This window comes from Heterodontus francisci, chromosome 20 (assembly GCF_036365525.1).
Source record: "Heterodontus francisci isolate sHetFra1 chromosome 20, sHetFra1.hap1, whole genome shotgun sequence".
Classification (NCBI taxonomy): Eukaryota; Metazoa; Chordata; class Chondrichthyes; order Heterodontiformes; family Heterodontidae; genus Heterodontus; species Heterodontus francisci.
In genome coordinates this window covers 38,277,264-38,296,067 of record NC_090390.1, presented here as the reverse complement: position 1 = coordinate 38,296,067, position 18,804 = coordinate 38,277,264, and the positions used below count along the sequence as shown (strand labels likewise).

At 40.0% G+C, this 18,804-nt stretch overlaps 1 protein-coding gene across 3 annotated transcripts in view; it reads left to right on the top strand.

The window, feature by feature from the left end:
* LOC137380584 (exocyst complex component 6-like) overlaps positions 1 to 18,804 on the top strand; it is a 275,778-nt gene that overhangs the window by 97,160 nt on the left and 159,814 nt on the right. For all 3 annotated transcript variants that reach the window (XM_068052625.1, XM_068052624.1, XM_068052626.1), the window contains exons 9-14: positions 10,141 to 10,224; positions 10,323 to 10,369; positions 11,265 to 11,385; positions 13,972 to 14,043; positions 16,555 to 16,652; positions 17,459 to 17,564. In XM_068052625.1, coding sequence (XP_067908726.1) covers positions 10,141 to 10,224; positions 10,323 to 10,369; positions 11,265 to 11,385; positions 13,972 to 14,043; positions 16,555 to 16,652; positions 17,459 to 17,564 — 528 coding nt within the window. The remainder of the gene's footprint in view (positions 1 to 10,140; positions 10,225 to 10,322; positions 10,370 to 11,264; positions 11,386 to 13,971; positions 14,044 to 16,554; positions 16,653 to 17,458; positions 17,565 to 18,804) is intronic.

Sequence of the window (18,804 nt, the reverse complement as noted above, 5' to 3'; positions counted from 1 at the left end):
TAAAATCAAATGGAAAGGGATAGTAATACTAAAGGGTTCTGAATTTTTCAGTAAATTAAAATCTGAGTTATATAGGTAATGAGATTTAACTCCCTATTAAATAAAGTGACATCAGCACAAGGGAAGCAGCTGATTAGTGAGAATTTAAGTCTAAAGTTTATTTCTGTTAAGTCAGTTAATATTCTAACAAATAGGAGCATGGCATCTCAGTCCCATGGAGAGCACATCTTGTTACATGTGGAAATTCCAGGATGCTGCTTGTTCCTGAGCCATGACATGTGCAGGAAATGTCATCAGCTGGAGCTTAGAGGAACAGGCAGGTGTTTCCATGGCCGCAGACGTGAACCCAGGTAGAATGTTACCTCCCTAGTGCCAGGGTTAAGTATCTCACTAAGTGACAGCACAGCACTCTGAGGGGGATCATCCAGCAGTCGTGGTCCACATCAGTACCAATGACATAGGTAGAAGGAGGGATGAGGCAGATATTGGGGAGCTAGGAAAGAAACTAGCAAGCAGGACCTCAAAGATGGTAATCTCTGGATATCTCCCAGTGCCACACCAGTGAGTATCGAAATAGGAAGATAGAGCAGATAAATGTATGGCCGGAGACAGAATGCAGAAGATTCCTGGGGCAATCGGACTGGTTCTGGGGGGATGGGACCTTTTACAGACTAAATGGATTGCACCTGAACACAGCTGAGACCAATGTCCTTGTGGGGTGGTTTGCTTGAACTGTTGGAGAGGGTTTAAATTAACTTGGCAGGGGTGAGAACCAGGAGCTAACATTAGAGAGGGAAAACAAGATGCATATAGAATTGGAAGAGACCGATAGCATGAGAGTAAGTGTCATGCAGACCCCACCCACCTGCCAAGAATGAGGCATATTAATTTGGTCATATGAACATTGATTTTAAACTGGCTGAACTTGTTCTCACATTGAACAACTTCTCCTTCAACTCCACTCACTTCCTCCAAGTAAAAGGTGTTGCTATGGGTACCCGCATGGGTCCTAGTTATGCCTGTCTTTCCGTGGGATATGTCGAACATTTCTTGTTCCAGTCCTACTCTAGCCCCCTCTCCCTACTCTCTCTTTCCGGTACATTGATGACTGTATTGGTGCCGTTTCCTGCTCCCGCCCGGAACTGGAAAACTTTTATCAACTTTGCTTCTGATTTCCACCCTTCTCTCATCTTTACATGGTCCATCTCCGACACTTCCCTTCCTCGACTTCTCTGTCTCCATCTCTGGGGATAGGCTGTCTACTAATATTCATTATACATCCACCGACTCCCACAGGTACCTCGACTACACTTCTTCACACCCTGCCTCCTGTAAGGACTCCATTCCATTCTCCCAGTTTCTGCGTCTCCAACACATCTGCTCTGATGCTACCTTCCATGACAGCACTTCTGATATGTCTTCCTTTTTCCTCAACTGGGGATTCTCTTTCCCCCCCGCCCCACTGTGGTTGACAGGACCCTCAACCGTGTTCGGCCCATTTCCTGCACCTCTACCCTCATTCCTTCCCCTCCCTCTAAGAACCGCGACAGGGTTCCCCTTGTCCTCACTTTCCACTCCACCAGCCTCCACCTCCAAAGGATCATCCTCCGCCATTTCCACCACCTCCTGCGTGATGCCACTACCCAACGCATCTTCCCCTCCATTCCCCTATCAGCATTGTGAAGGGATCGTTCCCTCCGCAACACCCTGGTCCACTCCTCCATTACCCCCACCACCTTGTCCCCTTCCCACGGCACCTTCCCCTGCGGTCACAGGAGGTGTTTATAACCTGCCTGCTTATCTCCTCTCGCCTCACGATCCAAGGCCCCAAACACTCCTTTTCAGGTGAAGCAGTGATTTACTTGTACTTCTTTCAATATAGTATACTGTATTCGCTGCTCACACTGTGGTCTCCTCTACATTTGGAAGACCAGAAGCAGACTGGGTGACCACTTTGCGGAACACTTGAGCTCAGTCCGAAAGCGTAACCCTGAGCTTCCGGTTGCTTGCCATTTCAACACTCCCTCCTGCTCTCATGCTTACATCTCTGTCCTGGGATTGCTGCAGTGTTCCAGTGACCATCAACGCAAGCTCAAGGAACAGCACCTCATTTACCGATTTAGGCACACTACAACCTGCCGGACTGAACATTGAGTTCGGTAATTTCAGAGCATGATGGGGGCCCCCCTTTTTATTTTTATTTTTAGTTTTTTTCCCCTTTTTTAATTTTTTGTGTTTATTTTAGTTTATTTAGTTTGTTTTTACTGTGCCTACCCACTTTTTTCACGTTTGTGCTTGGGGCCAGGCTGCTCAGTTTTCTGTACATTAACACATGGGCGGCGCAGTGGTTAGCACCGCAGCCTCACAGCTCCAGCGACCCGGGTTCAATTCTGGGTACTGCCTGTGTGGAGTTTGCAAGTTCTCCCTGTGTCTGCGTGGGTTTCCTCCCACAGCCAAAGACTTGCAGGTTGATAGGTTAATTGGCCATTATAAATTGCCCCTAGTATAGGTAGGTGGTAGGGAAATATAGGGACAGGTGGGGATGTGGTAGGAATATGGGATTAGTGTAGGATTAGTATAAATGGGTGGTTGATGGTCGGCACAGACTCGGTGGGCCGAAGGGCCTGTTTCAGTGCTGTATCTCTAAACTAAACACCCTCTCTGTGCTTATGCTTTGTCTTTCAGCACACCATTAACATACTGTTTGCCTTTGCTGCATGACCACCTGGTCAGTTATTCTCTGACCTTGTCCCATCAACACCTCTTTTGTTGTCTCTTGCCCCACCCCCACTTTAGTTGCTTAAAACCTTTTACGTTTCTAATATCTGCCAGTTCTGATGAAGGGTTGCTGACCTGAAACGTTAACTCTGCTTCTCTCTCCACAGATGCTGCCAGCCCTGCTGAGTATTTCCAGCATTTCTTGTTTGTGTTTTAGATTTCCAGCATCTGCAGTATTTTGCTTTGGTTTTAAACTGTTGCTGGAGTGAAGAAAGGACTTGTTTTTAAAAAATAAAATTACCAGACACTTGGCTGAAAGGACATTTGTATACTAACAGAAAGTGCTTGTGGAGACAAAGGACTATTCCCTGGTTCGCTTAACCCACAATGGACATTGATCACCAGACATTGAAGGTGAGGCAGCTCACATTCCAGCCTGACTGCTAAGATAGCAGAATCCACAAACCGAAGTGGTCAAACCAGCTGCTCACATGACTGCCCTGCTGGGCAACCTGGGGATTTTTGATTTGTGCCACAGAGAAAGGCCGAAGGCCGTTTGAACTGGAACCAAGGAAGCCTTGCTCTCGCTCTCTTTCTCCCAAGCCACCAGACCCACAGAAGACACGTAAACCTCGAGAGAAGACTCTGACCTCGAAACAAGTTGAAGCGTGCACTGGGCCCCCATGAATTTGCAAGTCTGACCGGCAACCAAAGACTTAACAGCAAACTCCAAGGGCAGTAAAATAGAAACCCATCTATTGCCTCAAACTTTTCCCCTTTTATTCTTTTCTATTTTTGTCTCCTATCTCTGTGTGTTATCGTGTATACATGCTAGCATGGTCGCATCGCATATTCATAGTCGGTATCCGGATTAGAGTTTAAGATTGATAAACCTCTACCTTTCTTGTTTAAAATCTAATAAAACCTGTCTGAATTGATTTCTTTGCCTTACAATTGGAAAGCAGTGAACAAGGATTCACTAAGGGAGAGCTAAAACACTTCTTTAAAGTAAACCCTGTTACAGTTAAACCAGGCAAAGACTGAGAAGGAAGCCCTAGACCTGCTCACCTGGTCGTAACAGTAAGAAATAATAAGGTATTAGATGGGGTCAGAGTAAGAGCGAATGCAATAGGGTCTAAATTATGCTTATAGTACATGTATGCGAATGTACAAAATGTGATAAATAAGGTTGATGAGCTGCAGGCGCAGATAGCCACATGGGAAAATTATAGGAATATGATCTTTTCAAACCCCTTTGCCTGAGCTTGAATTTCAAAGAGAAGAGGATATATCCTTCTTGTCCTGCATACAGGCTCTTTTTTTTTGTGATGGTTACCTCACAGGCCTGTTAACAAGCTGGGAATAACAATGCATGGATCCTTTATTTCTGGCTTAAACTTTGCATAATGAATGCTGGACCAGGTTTAGTTTCATTACAGTAAACCTATTGCTTTGGAACAGCAACTATACACTTAAGGATAGCTTTGAAATCTTACAAAATCTACTGTTTGTGTTTTCTTCTGCTGATTTTACTTAGTAAACATTTATGGCCTGAGAATGTTGCTTGCTTATCAGAGATCACAGGGTAAAGGTGTCTTTTACAATAGTCAATGAGCTTAGCAACATAAGGCGTTCACTGTTTACCCTGAACGTACTAACTCTCAGATTCTTTTACCCATAAAATAATGCTTTACTTCATAGGAAGCACAGGTTTGCTTATGGAAGCATACTTTCCACAAAGCACAAGAAAAAGAATCAACAGAGCACCTGAATTTTAATGTAACCACTTCTAAGAATGCTACTGATTCTGTTTCTTGCATAACCTGACAGAAGTTTGTTTGCAGGAATGACCTTTCTCTGCCAATTTTATCCTTCCCCAAAAAATTCCTACTACATAGAATTACATATAATGTACAGCACTGAAACAGGCCATTCAATCCACCTGGTCTATGCCCCTGTTTATGCTTCACACAAGCTGCCTCCCATCCTCCTTCTAACCCTATCAACGTATCCTATTCTTTTTGCTCTTGTATGTTTATCTGGTTTCTCCATATCTTCTACAATTGCCAAAATATACAATCGCAGGAAACCTTGATCGAAGAATATGATCAGAATGTTGTCTCTAGGAGTTCTACTCTACCATCTTGGACCTTCAGCGGCTTTAGCATTTTTTTTTTTACATATGCAGCAGAAAAAAAATGACCATGAAAGCTGCCAGATTGTTGTAAAAACCCTACTGGTTCATTGTTCTTCAGGGAAGCAGCCTGTCACCCCCATCTGCTCTGGTCTACACATTACTCCAGTACTACACTGGTTGATGCTTAATGCTCTCTGAAGTGATCTTGCATGCCACTTCATTATAAAGAATCGCTAGCAAGTTCACATGTAAGAAAAGAAATAACAGGTGGACCTCTCGACAATCACCTGCCATCATCCTTCATTGAGTTAGTTATCTTAGAATTCGCTATGTAACACCATTGTGGGAATACTGTCATCACGAGGATTGGTCGAGGAGAAGGACCAGTGCCACCATCATTTCTGGCCACTTATGGATGGGAAATAAATTTGACCAGGCGTGAGAGAACCATTACTCACATTCCAAGAACAATTTTTTTTAAAATCATTCTTTGTGGTTTCAGGAATATTTTAATTGTATGATAGATTATATTTGATCTTACTGAAGATTATGATAATGACCAGGTCTGTGGAGCTGAGTTGTGGGTGGTCTTATCAATTTGAGTTTGAACCTGTTTTTGAAAGTGTTCCTTCTGTAATTTAATATTGCCAAAGATCAGGTGTACAGAATGACCAGCAAGACATTTTTTTTTTGAATGAGGCGTTGATCTTGAGACTTCTACTTTTTCAAAATTTGGTATTTTTAAACTACAGCATTGCACAAAGGAAACCATTTGTCAATACATTCCACCATGACAGCAATACCCATGCCTTTCACTATGGATGTTAATAGTATGTCTGTTTTGCAAAGTGTTGAAGTTCTAAGATTTAATTCAGCCGTGGTGTGTCTGTTTTTCTTAAGTTCCACAGCTCAATATATGTCCATAATGTATTGTCTCATACCCACCTGCTTGTGCTCCCTTTTTCCATCAGTCTTTACTACTGCTGATTGCTGGCTGTGATGTTATACAACGAAGGTTATTGTACAGACTTTATCCTGGATATGTTTTGTTCCACTCTAAAGAGTTAATGGATTTTGAATTCTTATCCAATTTGGCTATAACTATATTCTGTGATTATGTATATTTTATTATTGTCATACAGCTACTGCAACATAAAATCTGTAGACCTGTAATGATTGGAGAAACAATGTTTTACCACCCATAACTTGTCTCCAAAATGCTAGCCTGAAATGCACAATACCTTGTGCTTTGCATGTATGGCTGCCGCAACTCAATGTATCAATTATGTTTCCAAATCCCAAACTGAGTAGCCTTTTTTTTAAACCAAGTAAATCTTTTTCTTAATGGGGAAACTGTTCTTCAGTTTTTTTTTAAACAACAAAAGCACTTGTAAAATGGCCATGCTGCACTTATTTTTATTATTTGAAAAGCCTATTATCTCTGCAGCATTAATACCAGGTTCTTAAAGAATTAAGTGATAGGCCAAATCAGCTCTGACCTGGCAATAACCTTCACAGAAAATCAAAACATATAATGCTAAGCTGCTTTATTCAGCTGGAAGGAAAATTGTGTTCCATTCATGGGAAGGATGAGTCAAGAGTACTTAACCACAAATAGTTTTCAAGCAAACAGCTGGTTTCTCCAGGAGTGCTTCTCATGTAGTGAATGATCGAATATCCCTCAAGCCACCTCATAACCTACCAAACTGATGTGGCAAGGCTTTCTATGTATTACGTTTCATCACTGATTTGCATAAATTTTGCTGTTTATGAATCAGCATTAATTTGGCTAACTGCTATCAAAAATGCATATATCAGGAAGGTTCCAGGATTGATCTGCAGTCTGTTCTGGATTGTTGATTTCAGCTGCAATTAGCCTTGGTGCCCTGGATTTGGATGGCAAAAGTTGGTCTTGACTGCTATCAAAGGATTTGTGGGTGGTGGGGAAACTGAGACCTTGGTTTGGGACAGAATTAAGTGGCACCTGGAAAAATATGGGTTACTAAATAAAAGCCAGCAGGGATTTGGTAAAGGTGTTTGTCAAACTTGATTGAGTTCTTTGAAGTAGCAGAGAGGGTTGACGAGGGTGGTTGATGTTGTGTTTCTAGGCTTTCAAAAGGGGTTTGATGAAGTACCACACAATAGATTTGTTAGCAAAATTGAAGCTAATGGAATTAAAGGTGCAGTGGCTATGTAGATATAAAATTAAAGGTCACAAAGCAGAGAGTAGTGGTGAATGGCTGTTCTTCAAACTGGAGGAAAGTGTGCAGTGGTGTCCCCTGGACTTGGGTATGTAGGACATGATTTCAAAGTTCCCAGATGACACAGATTTTCAGTCTTTTGAAGGTGGCAGGACAAGTGGATAAGGATATTTAAAACGTCATATGGGGTCCTTGGTTTTATAAATAATAGCATAGAGTACAAAAGCAAGAAAGTTATGCTAAGCCTTTATAAAATACTGGTTAGGCTCCAGCTGAAGTATTTTGGCCAGTTCTGGATTCCACACTTCAGGAAGGTTGTTAAGGCCTTTGAGAGGTTGCAGAGGAGCGTCACTGGAATGGTACCAGGATTGGAAAGACTTCAGTTACCTGGAGAGATTAGAGAAACTGGGCTTGTTGTCCTTAGAGCAGAGAAGGTTAAGGGGAGATTTGATACTGGTGTTTAAAAATCAATAATTTTGATTAAGGAGAAACTCTTTCCAGTGACAGAAGGGTTGGTAACCAGAGGAGACAGGTTTCAGGTAGTTGGCAAAAGAACCAGAAGCAACATGAGGGGTAAAACATTTACACAGCAAGTTATGATTGAAACACACTCCTTGCAAGGGTGGTGGAAGCAGTTTCAGTAATAATTTTCAAAAGGGGATTAGAGAAATATTTGAAGTAGAAAATATTGCAGTGCTATGGTGAAAGAGCAAGGGAGTGGGACTATTGGATAGCTCTTTCAAACAGCAGGCACATGAGTTGAATGGTCTGTTGTGCTGTATCATTCTATGATTGCTTGTATTAATTGGTTTATGAATAATTTAGTTACTTGTAGCAGTGGCAACATTAATTGCTAAAAGTAAAAGTTTTCATGTCTGTCGCACTTCAGGCATTACACTTGATATTTAAGGCCAACACATCACAAAGGAACAATCTATTTTTTAAAAATACCCAATGATAGAAAGTAACAGTTATTTCCTGCTATTGAGATAACCTGCAGAAGCTGTTGATGAGGGGAGGAGCCAAAAAGCTAGGGTTGCCAACTTTCCTGGAGTTTCCAGGAATTAAGAGTAATCCAGGAGATGGATATCATGGGCAAGACATTTTTGGTTAGTAGTGCTCTGAAAATAGTCGGGTATGACTTAGTGCTCTGATCTCACCAATGGTGTGGACCACACCATCCTCCCAGATGCCTCCTGCTGGCCAGCTCAAGCAACTGCTTTAGGTGGTGGGCCCTCTTTTGGAATCCTATAACGTACGCCAAAACCTAATTAGTGTTTTATGATTCAACTGAGCAGAGTATGCAAAGCTCATGTTCTGCGTGTTTCAGCTGGCAGTCCAGTTCTACTCCCTCAGGAGCACTGCTGCAACAATACCTATTAGCTGCGAGGGAACATGGGTACAGGAGTAGTCCATTTAATCCCTCAAGCCTGTTCTGCCATTCAGTGAGATCATGGTTGATCTGCCACCTAACTCCATATAGCCACCTTTCCCCATGTTCCTTAATACCTTTTGGATAACAAAAATCTGTCCAGATCAGAATTAAAATTTGCAATTGATCTTGCATCAGTTGCCCCTTGCAGAAGGAAGTTTGGAACAGTCATCAGCTTTGTGTGTAGAAGTATTTCCTAGTTTCACTCTTGAAAGGTCTGGCTCTAACTTAGGTCCATGTCCCCTAGTCCTAGACTCCCCAGCCAGCAGAAATAGTTTCTCTATCTGACCTACATGTTCCCCTTAATATCCTGACCGCTTTGATCAAATCACCTGTTAATATTCTAAATTCTGAGGGATACAACCCTGGTTGGCATAATCTCTCCTCGTAGTTTAACCCTTGGAGTTCAGGTATAATTTCTGGTAAATCTATACTGCACTCTCGCCATGGTTAGTATATCCTTCCTAAGCTCTGGTACCCAGAACTGCTCACAGTCCTCCAGGGGTCATCTAATCAGGGCTTTGTATAGCTGAATCAGGACTTCTACACCATTGTATTCTAGTCTTCTAGATATAAAGTCCAGCATTCTATTAGCCTTTTTGATCATTTTCTCTACCTGTTCATGAAATTTTAATAATCTGTATACCTGGACCACTCTTTTTTCCCCCCCCCCCAAAGTCTCTTTGGACCTCCACTGTTTCTGGCTTTTCATCATTTAGAAAGTACCCTGTTCTATACTTTTTAGGTCCAAAGTAGATGACCTCATATGTGCCTACATTGAAATCCATTTGCCACAATTTTTCCTATTCACTTAGCATTACAGAGATATTAGATTATGTTTCTATCTGCACTGCTTACAATGCCACTTATCTTTGCCATCAGCAAATTTAGATAAATGGTTTTCTCAGTCCATCATCTCAGTCATTAGTAAATAAGGTGAATAGTTAGGCCTCCAACATTGATCCTTGTGGGGCACCACTAGTCACATCCTGCCAATTAGAGTACCTTCCCATTATCCCTACTCTGTCTCCTACCCCTCAGCCAATTTCCTAACCAGGTCAATAATTTTCCCTCAATTCCACAAACTTCAACTTCAGCCTCTTATGAGGGACCTAATCAAATGCCTTCTGGAAGTCCATTTAAATAACCTTCATAAACATTCCCCTGTCCACTAATTTCATCGCCTCTTCAAAAGGTTCAGTCATGTTCAATGTTGAAAACAGAGCCATCAGGCACATGGAATTGAAACACTCAAACCTAATGGCATGACTGGTGGAATAAGCATACTGGCAAAATAGGAATGCATTATTGCTTACAGGAGCATGGGAGGGTTTCACTGAATTCAGTTTTAGCAGATTTGAGTTTGGTGTAATGAGGTTCGAATGTTCTAGGCAATTTATTAGGCTATTTACTTGGGCTAAATACTAGGCAACTTACAAATTTTTTTTTAAATCACTGTTTTAACTGAAAGCAGCCCTAATATTTTATTGGTGCCTTGCCTTTCATAAATGCTAGTAACAGATTAGTGGGGAAAAGTTTTTAATTTAACCATGGAAACAATTACAGAAAAAGATGAAAAGACTTCAGTTAAATGCGTGAATCTGTTTTGAAGTTCAATTCGACTGGTTATTTCCATTATGTTTTTGTTGTAGGGTGATCGAGAAACCTTCGAAAACTATTACAGAAAACAGCGAAGGAAACAAGCAGGATTGGTATTACAACCACAGTCAAACATGGTACTGTTTATGATGATTAAGACTTGCACGTTATCATGTGTTTTGATATGTTTGTGATCTGATAAATTCCTCAAGTTTTTTTTCCCTTTTCATACAAGCATGAAACTGTTGAAGGCTACAGAAAATATTTTAACCAGATTGTTGGGTAAGTCCTTGAGTCCTCTTGAAGGTACACTTTTATGTTGGGGAAGAGTGTCCCAAAAAGTAGTGATGTCTTGCAACTTTGTATGCATGCTTGTTAAAAAATAGATATGGCGGCTGTTGTAACTGCACCACAATATAACAAGGGCCAATATTAAAGAATGGATGGAAGCTGGTATGGCAGAACTGCTCAGTGGTAGCATTCTGCTCTTTAAGTCAAAAGATTATGCATTCAATTCTCACACCAGATGACTAAGCATGTAGACCAGGCTGACCCTTCAGAGCACTACTGAGGGAGTTCTGTAGAAGGTGCTACAGAGGTGCTGTCTTTCGAGCAAGATGTTAAACCGAGTCCCCATCTGCCCTCTCAGTTGGATATAAAAGATTCCATGGTACTATCGAAGAAGAGTAGGAGAGTTCTCCTCGGTGACCTGGCCAATATTTATTCCTCAACTGACCTCCCTAAAACAGGTTATCTGATCATTACTGTTTGTATGACCTTGCTGTGCACAAATTGGTTACAGCATTTCCCTACATTCCAATGGTGATTACTTTCAAAAAGTACTTAATTGGCTGTAAAGTGCTTTGGGACATCCTGAGGTTATGAAAGGTGCCATATAAATGCATGTTTTTTCTTTCTACCTTCTTTACAAATGTAGCATATGTAGAACATTTTCTGGGTGTTAATAGGCTCATATGCAAATAGATCCCATTCAATATGACTGAACTAGCCCGCTTTGATAACCTACTTGAATAGACTATCACTTTTTTTTATAAATTTCCAATAAAATATAAAAATACATCTAAAATAGCTTAGATATTATAAATGTGCAGTTTTTGAGTCTGTAATATAGTACTCTGTTTTTCCTATTTAAATCCTTTTGGTTTTCCAATTTTAGATTTTTTGTGGTGGAAGATCACATATTACATGCAACACAAGGGTTGGTGACCAGAGCATTTACTGATGAGCTGTGGAACATGGCACTTTCAAAAATTATTGCTGTTTTAAGAACCCATTCAGTAAGTTGTCAGATTGAAGTGTTTTTAAGTACTTTTATGAGCAAAATAAACATTATTACATTTATAAATCAGGGTAGTCGGAGAGAGGCATGTAAATTGAGACCTTGATCTCCACACCTCTTTGCCTGTTTAGTTTGTCATGCTGCACCAAATTCAGGTCTGTTGGGTATTTTTCAATGTGGACTTGAACATACCAGTGATTTTCATAGCTGCTTGTGTACAAAAGTCTCTGCAGAAAGACCGTTTTCTCTGAATATTTTAAATCTATTTGCCGTAAATGAGCCTGCATGCAGTATCTATAATGAAATTTGGGAGTTACGTACATTGAAGTGGAACATTTAAACATAGTTTGATTTAGCTGAAAATTATGCGGAGGGGTTGTGTGTGTAATTCATGCTTGTACCAGGATGCAAGTGAAAAGCCTTAAAGAACTTGCTTCGTGCATTTAGTGGGCTGAACAGGAGGCGTGAAATCTGACATCACATCCAGAGATCTACAAAAATCTGGGTCTTTGTTACTGTTGCAACTCCAGAGGTTGCCTCTTTCATATTTGTGATTGCTGTCAACTATGGGAGGTCTGTGTGTATGCCATTGGTAGCAGTCTATGAAGGGACAAGTGCCTCATGTTCATTGACAGATATTTGCCAAAGTGATGAATGGTTATACCTCCTTTCTTTGACTTTTTTTTGTAATTAAAAGTTACTTAAATTTGGGAGAGGGCCTGCCAAGCTTTTGTTTATCTCTGCAGAATTGGGCTTTGAGCCACAGCCGTGGGCTATTTGCATAATCCTTTAGTGATTTACAACTGACTGAGCCTTCCAAACATGCTTTTAGTCCAGGAGTTTAGAATATGTAGAGTTAATCTGCTGTTATTGTTGCAATCTGTCCTCATTAGTCTCAACTGACCTCTTCATTAGATCAGATTGAATAGTTCAGTATTGAAAGCACCACCAGGAAATAGTTCCTAATTATCATTCTAAATGCACTGTTTTCAAAATACACCCCACCAGTAAAACTAGCAGTGTTCTCCTTATGCACCAAATTAAGATCTTTGCGCTACAGTAGGGACATTATCTAGTCCGTGAAGTGAATAAAGTACTTGCTGAAACATCTATAGAAGTTAACATGAATTGTGCAGTGTCTGATAACTTAAGCATTTTAAATCAAATTAACTGGATGCTTTTACGAATGTAATGTATAAATTGCAATTAAACATTGCATAGAATTTGCAGCATAAAAACAGGTCATTTGGCTCAACCAGTTTATGCTCCACACACGCCACCTGCTACCCTCCTTAATCTAACTCTATCTTGGTGACTGCAGATTTGACTAATCCTAAAATAAAAATCATGAAAAGTGACAGATACATTTTTTGGGTGTAAGACCCTTTGGATGACTATTATGTTGTTCAGAGCATCGTTTGCCTATTTTGGTCTTGGATGAAATATCCATGAAGAAAGTATTCAGCTAGAAATTTTTGATGCTGTTGAAAACTCGGAAAGTATGACAGGAAAAATGTAATTGTCCCAATGTATACAAGTTGGTTATTTCATTGAGGAATGTAGATAATATAAATTTGAAAATCATCTGAACCTTGAAATGAGGTTCCAACTTTGGTGTAACTCTCATCTATTGTTGTGTAACTCCTGTCTATTTACTTTTATCTATTTTCATAATGTATATATTGCTGAGTTTGTGAAGTAATCCTGTTTCCCTTTACTCCCTCACTAGTGTCAAGTGACATTGTGTTGACTAAAATGCTGCTGTTCTTGCATCCACTTTTGTGAATGATTAATCATTGTGATGTGATCACTGCAAGTTTAGCAAATAATCATTTAGATTAGAGATACAGCACTGAAACAGGCCCTTCGGCCCACCGAGTCTGTGCCGAACATCAGCCACCCATTTATACTAATCCTACACTAATTCCATATTCCTACCAAACATCCCCACCTGTTCCTATATTTCCCTACCACCTACCTATACTAGTGACAATTTATAATGGCCAATTTACCTATCAACCTGCAAGTCTTTTGGCTTGTGGGAGGAAACCGGAGCACCCGGAGAAAACCCACGCAGACACAGGGAGAACTTGCAAACTCCACACAGGCAGTACCAGGAATCGAACCCGGGTCCCTGGAGCTGTGAGGCTGCGGTGCTAACCACTGCGCCACTGTGCCGCCCTATAGTCTATAGTAAATTAGTGGTATGGTATTATACAGTTCAGTAATGTGCAGGGGCAATGGCAAATAACCTCCCCTAGATATCAGATAAAAACAAAAAGTGCTGGAAATTACTCAGCAGGTCTGGCAGCATCTGTGGAGAGAGAAGCAAAGTTAACGTTTCAGGTCAGTGATCTTTCATTAGAACCCAACTGACCTGAAATGTTAACTTTGCTTCTCTCTCCACAGATGCTGCCAGACCTGCTGAGTATCTTCCAGCACTTTTTGTTTTTATTTGATTCCAGCATCTGCAGTATTTTGCTTTTATTTTAGCCACTAGATATTTTTGTTTTCTGTTATCTGTGGGAAAACAGTCATGTGTCCTGTAGAAAATACTAACTTGCCTTTAATCTATTGCTCCTAGTCCTATTGCACCGATCCTGACCTTGTTTTGGAGTTGAAGAATCTAATCGTGGTTTATGCTGACACTTTGCAAGTATGTGTTGGTTCATATAATGGTTGTCTATGTCTGCTGTGCTAAATTGTATTGTAATCAAAATATTAAAGATTAAGAAAGCAAGCAGATAAATCCAGAAGTATTGAGGGCAAGCTTAGGTCTTAAAAGCCTGAAGACTCTAGGAGGGTGTAAGCACAAAACAAGTGAAGTGTTTCACAGTTTTAGTGTTAAAGAATGTTAGATTAGGAGACATTCCACAAAGTCTTGTTTTCAACACAGTGACAGTGGAGGAAGTGCCTACAGGCTGTCGTATTTGAAGCTTAGTGGGAATAAGAGTAATGATCAGCAATAGTCATTATACTATTGATAAAATAGAGACAAGGAAGACTGCAATTAAGAGAGACATGGAGACAAAGAGAAAAGTAAGAAAGGTTGGGGGCTAGAGGTGAGGCAACAAATACAGACAAAGGGGCTGGAGGTTAGAGGAGCTTATTAGCCAACACATTTATTTTGTAACCTGTTCAGATGTGGGCAAGAGATTTTTAAGACCTTCCAAGATATGAAAATGTTGCTTTTGCTTTTCTGGACGTGTTGGTAAAGACATTAGAATAGTTTACTTTCCATAGTTTAATTATTCTTTAAAGACTTTTAATGTTAGATGTATACATTTGAGCTAAAATGATCCTTATTTATGTTAAAATTAAGCCCCTTACTTTGCTTTTCAAAAATTATTCCAAATGAAACTGATCAAATCAAGTCTGTCTATAGAACATGGAATTTGGGACTGAATGATGCATCACTTGTCGTGTTGCCCTTGAATTGGGAAGTAAAATAAGTTGTTCCAACTTTCCAGATGGCTGAGATGAGTAAATGTAGTATGAAGTATGGTGCTGAGTCATGACCTGGAAGGCTCAGGTTCAATCCCAGATTTGTGCTCTGTTAACTGATCTTAGGCAGAGAAAGAGTTGGGATCTTACAACTGACTTAAATGCCCTTGGGCCGGGATAAAAGAAAAGTCAGCAGCCTCTATACCCCCACCCATTTGCTGGAAGTGCATCTGTGCAACTTGTCAATCATCATCCTGCAATATGGAACACGGACCCTTCATCAGTGGGACATTGACCCAAAATATAAGACATCACCTTTTCAATCTACATAATACTTTAATGGACAGCAGCAGGAAGCTTCCCTTGATCTAGCTTCCCTGCCAAATTTAGCCCTTTCCTTCATTTTCAAGATACACTTCTTCCTTCCATCTTCTACCTTTTTACTATGTTTAGTTTCAGATAGTAAATAGTCTTCCAAATTGTCAACTCTCAGTGTAGGCATGGAGAAAGAGGAAATTGATCAACTTCAAATATGTGACTTTTAAAGTCTTTAGCAGGATGCAGATTTTAATGTTTTTAAAACTGGGATATTGAGCTCATTGGCGGACACTTGAAAGATGGACATGTGTATGGATGTTTGAGACAGGATTGAATCTGGCTGTTACGGTCCATATCATCAAAACTCACCATCACTTGCATTCAATTTTACACATATATAGTTACTTGGGTAAAGTACTGTAGAACAGATGGGAGCTGCAGAACTCTAGCATTGTGACTGTAAGGAGATGCTAGGCATTGGGAGGGAAATTAGCGGAGAAAAAAAGGAATAATCCTTGTGGTTATCATCTGCCATGCAACCATGGCCCCCAAGTCCTCATTGACAACCACAGATGGACCAAAACCTGACCTATAAATGTGTCTTAATTTAATTGTAACATCATTGAGGTTGTTATTTTTGGCTGTATTGGTCCCATTCTCTGAACCCACTTGGCTAGAATGATCTTTCCTTTAGTAGAATGCTGCAGACAGAATCTGTCCTCAAATCTTGGATGTTTCCAGAATTTTAAGTTTCCTGAATAACCTTAGAAGACTCTTGAGAACTGAAGCCAGCATTTCCACAATTTAGCTACTTTCACTTAGAGGAGTTGTATCTTGGAGCGTATTCGTATGACATTTAAGCAATTCAGGTGGACAAGTATTTTTCTTTTTATATAGCTGTTATTGCCACAGACGTTCCATGAGATACGCTTTGTTCACATAGTTATGAAGGTCATTGAAAATTGGATCACTGGGGCCTCTTCATTCTCTTCCTCTACCATCACTCAAAAGAATTGTGAAAAGCTAAGAAGCAGGCTTGACCTCTGGCAGCTGTAGCTACAGCCCAACCTAAGCCAAAAAAAAGTTGAGTTCCGAAGAAGGGTCACTGACCCGAAACGTTAACTCTGCTTCTCTTTCCACAGATGCTGCCAGACCTGCTGAGTGAATCCAGCATTTCTTGTTTTTGTTCCAAAAAAAAGTATCATTTGGAAACACTGCTATTCCGCAAACTCCAGCCATCAGTAATCCTGTATAATGTCACTCTTTAGTGTTTAATTTTTGCACTTTAATTTAAATTCTAATCAACTTTTCGGAATTGGTCATGCTGTTCTGCATTTCAAACTGAATTGAATCTTTGCTTTTTGTTTGACAGTCCACTTGTGCTCTTGATTTAAATTTTTTATAGGGTTATGGATTTGCTGTGAACAGACTCTTCGATCTATTACTTGAAATCCGGGATCAGTACAATGAAACCTTATTAAAGAAATGGGCAGTAGTGTTTAGGTTAGTCATGTTTATGAAACAAATTATATTCTGTCACTTTTTTTTGTATAAAACATTGCCATTTGTTATTATCTTCTCTCATCCAGTTTCAATTTCAAAGCATTTCTGTTTAATGTAAAGTGGCTGTCATCACCCAGAGTTGCTGCCTTAACACTGAGTTCTTGCCTAATACTAGACTAGAGCATCAGCCTCGACTATGAAGTAAAATCTTTTACAGGGCTCAAATCCACAGCTTCCTGACCCAGGGACAGGGATGTTGTCAACTCGGCCAAGCTGACAAAAACTTTCCTTCTCCCCTGGTTTTAATGACTTTAAGTAAAGTTACTTTTGGCAATGTAGAGCCAGTCCATAGTTGGCATAGATCTATGATAGAAAATCGCACATTTAACACTAAAATTATCAGCATGACTCAATGAGTACATAAGGATGGCCACTGTGGGAAATGAAATTATAGAGGCTGTTCTTGTGTGATTACGGTTTGGTTCCATTGTGGGGTAGAGTCGAAGTAGTTTTACTATTCATGTGGTTCATGTTGTACCTGAAGTTTACTCTTTGATGCTCACATGGGGGGCAAAAATATCAAGTGCTGCATTTCCAGCACTAACATCCATTACTTAATCAAAAATCCCCCACTCCCTAAAATAGATAATTTGTTTTTGTAATTTTTTTTTTCCACTACTGCAATACTTGCTAGTAATGTAATTTTTATTAGTGCTGTAACAATACTGTGTATGTTCTCTGTCAAGCGTTTATGTAAGCTGAATATGGCGGTATTTCACAGGGTCGCTTAATCTATTTTTAAACAGAGAAATATTTGAGTCCGACAATTGCAGTCCCATTCCTGTAGCAAATGAAGAGGAATACAGAATGATAATTAGTCGATTCCCATTTCATGACTTTGAGCTTGAAAAGGTCAGTGGCATTATTGCTATCATCTTTAGATTTATCTTGATCACCCAAATTTGACCACAAGCATTAACACACACTTTGCCTTTGTCCCAGGACAGTTTTGTTATTTAATCTCTCCTGCCCTATCAAACACCTTCCTCTTTGTTCTCTCCCCCACTCCGCTCCCCTTTACTTGCTTAAAACCTAATTCTTTTCTAACTTTTGCCAGTTCTGGTGAAAGGTCACAGACCTGAAATGTTAACTTTGCTTCTCTCTCCACAGATGCTGCCAGGCCTGCTGAGTATTTCCAGCACTTTCTGTTTTTGTGACCCAAATTTGATGCTGGTTTGTTTGTACTGCAACATTAGTGAATCTGAGAAGCAGTTTCTGCTTCACAGCAGTGTTAAATTTGCAGGAAAGCTCTGGGAGAGGTCTCAATCTGATCAAGAAGGGAATGCTGTGAAACCTCCTGGGGGCATTATCATACTGCTTTGGTTTAACACCACATGGAGTATAATCCACTGATAATTCAAAGTTTATTTTTGTACTTGACCGAATCAACGTAAATAACAGTGGGAATATAGTGCTAAAAAATTGGCAGTTATTTGAGTTGATCAGTCTATTTCTTTTAATTCAAAATTGTACAAACTATTTTACCAAGGTTTCAAGAGGTTGGTTGAACATTATGGAGCTGACAATCCAAAGTGTTGCTAGGCAGGATATAAACAAGATTCTGCCAGCTGTGAATGGATACAGTAGTGACTAATCTAAGATCAGTAGCTGCAGAATAAGTGCACCACAAGTGTCCAATAATACATTAGATCATACCCTTAATTTTATTTTTTTTAAATGGGGAAAAAGTTAGATACTAGAAGTGGAGTGGATGCTTTTAGCTGTGGCATCAGGTTTCAAATCTGACCCACACTTTAAAGTCTCACCTCTGGCTTTAAGTGCCCTAAATAATGCCATTGGGCAGTCTTGATCTAAGGGTCAAGTAGATATGAATTTTCACAATTTTATATTGAGAGTAAGTTGGCAATCTCTCAGAACTATAGAGATGGTGTAGAAAGATGACATGTTATATACCTTTGCAGTAGGGGCTGCTCTTTGAGGCATATTGTTGGGCAATGTGTAGGCATTACCCCACATATAACTTGTGCAATAGTTGACTGGAATATGATTGATCACTGATGCAAAAATAAGAAAAATTTCTATTTTCCAGATTTGAAGTTGCTTATTTTGATGAGCAGAAATTTCATCTTGA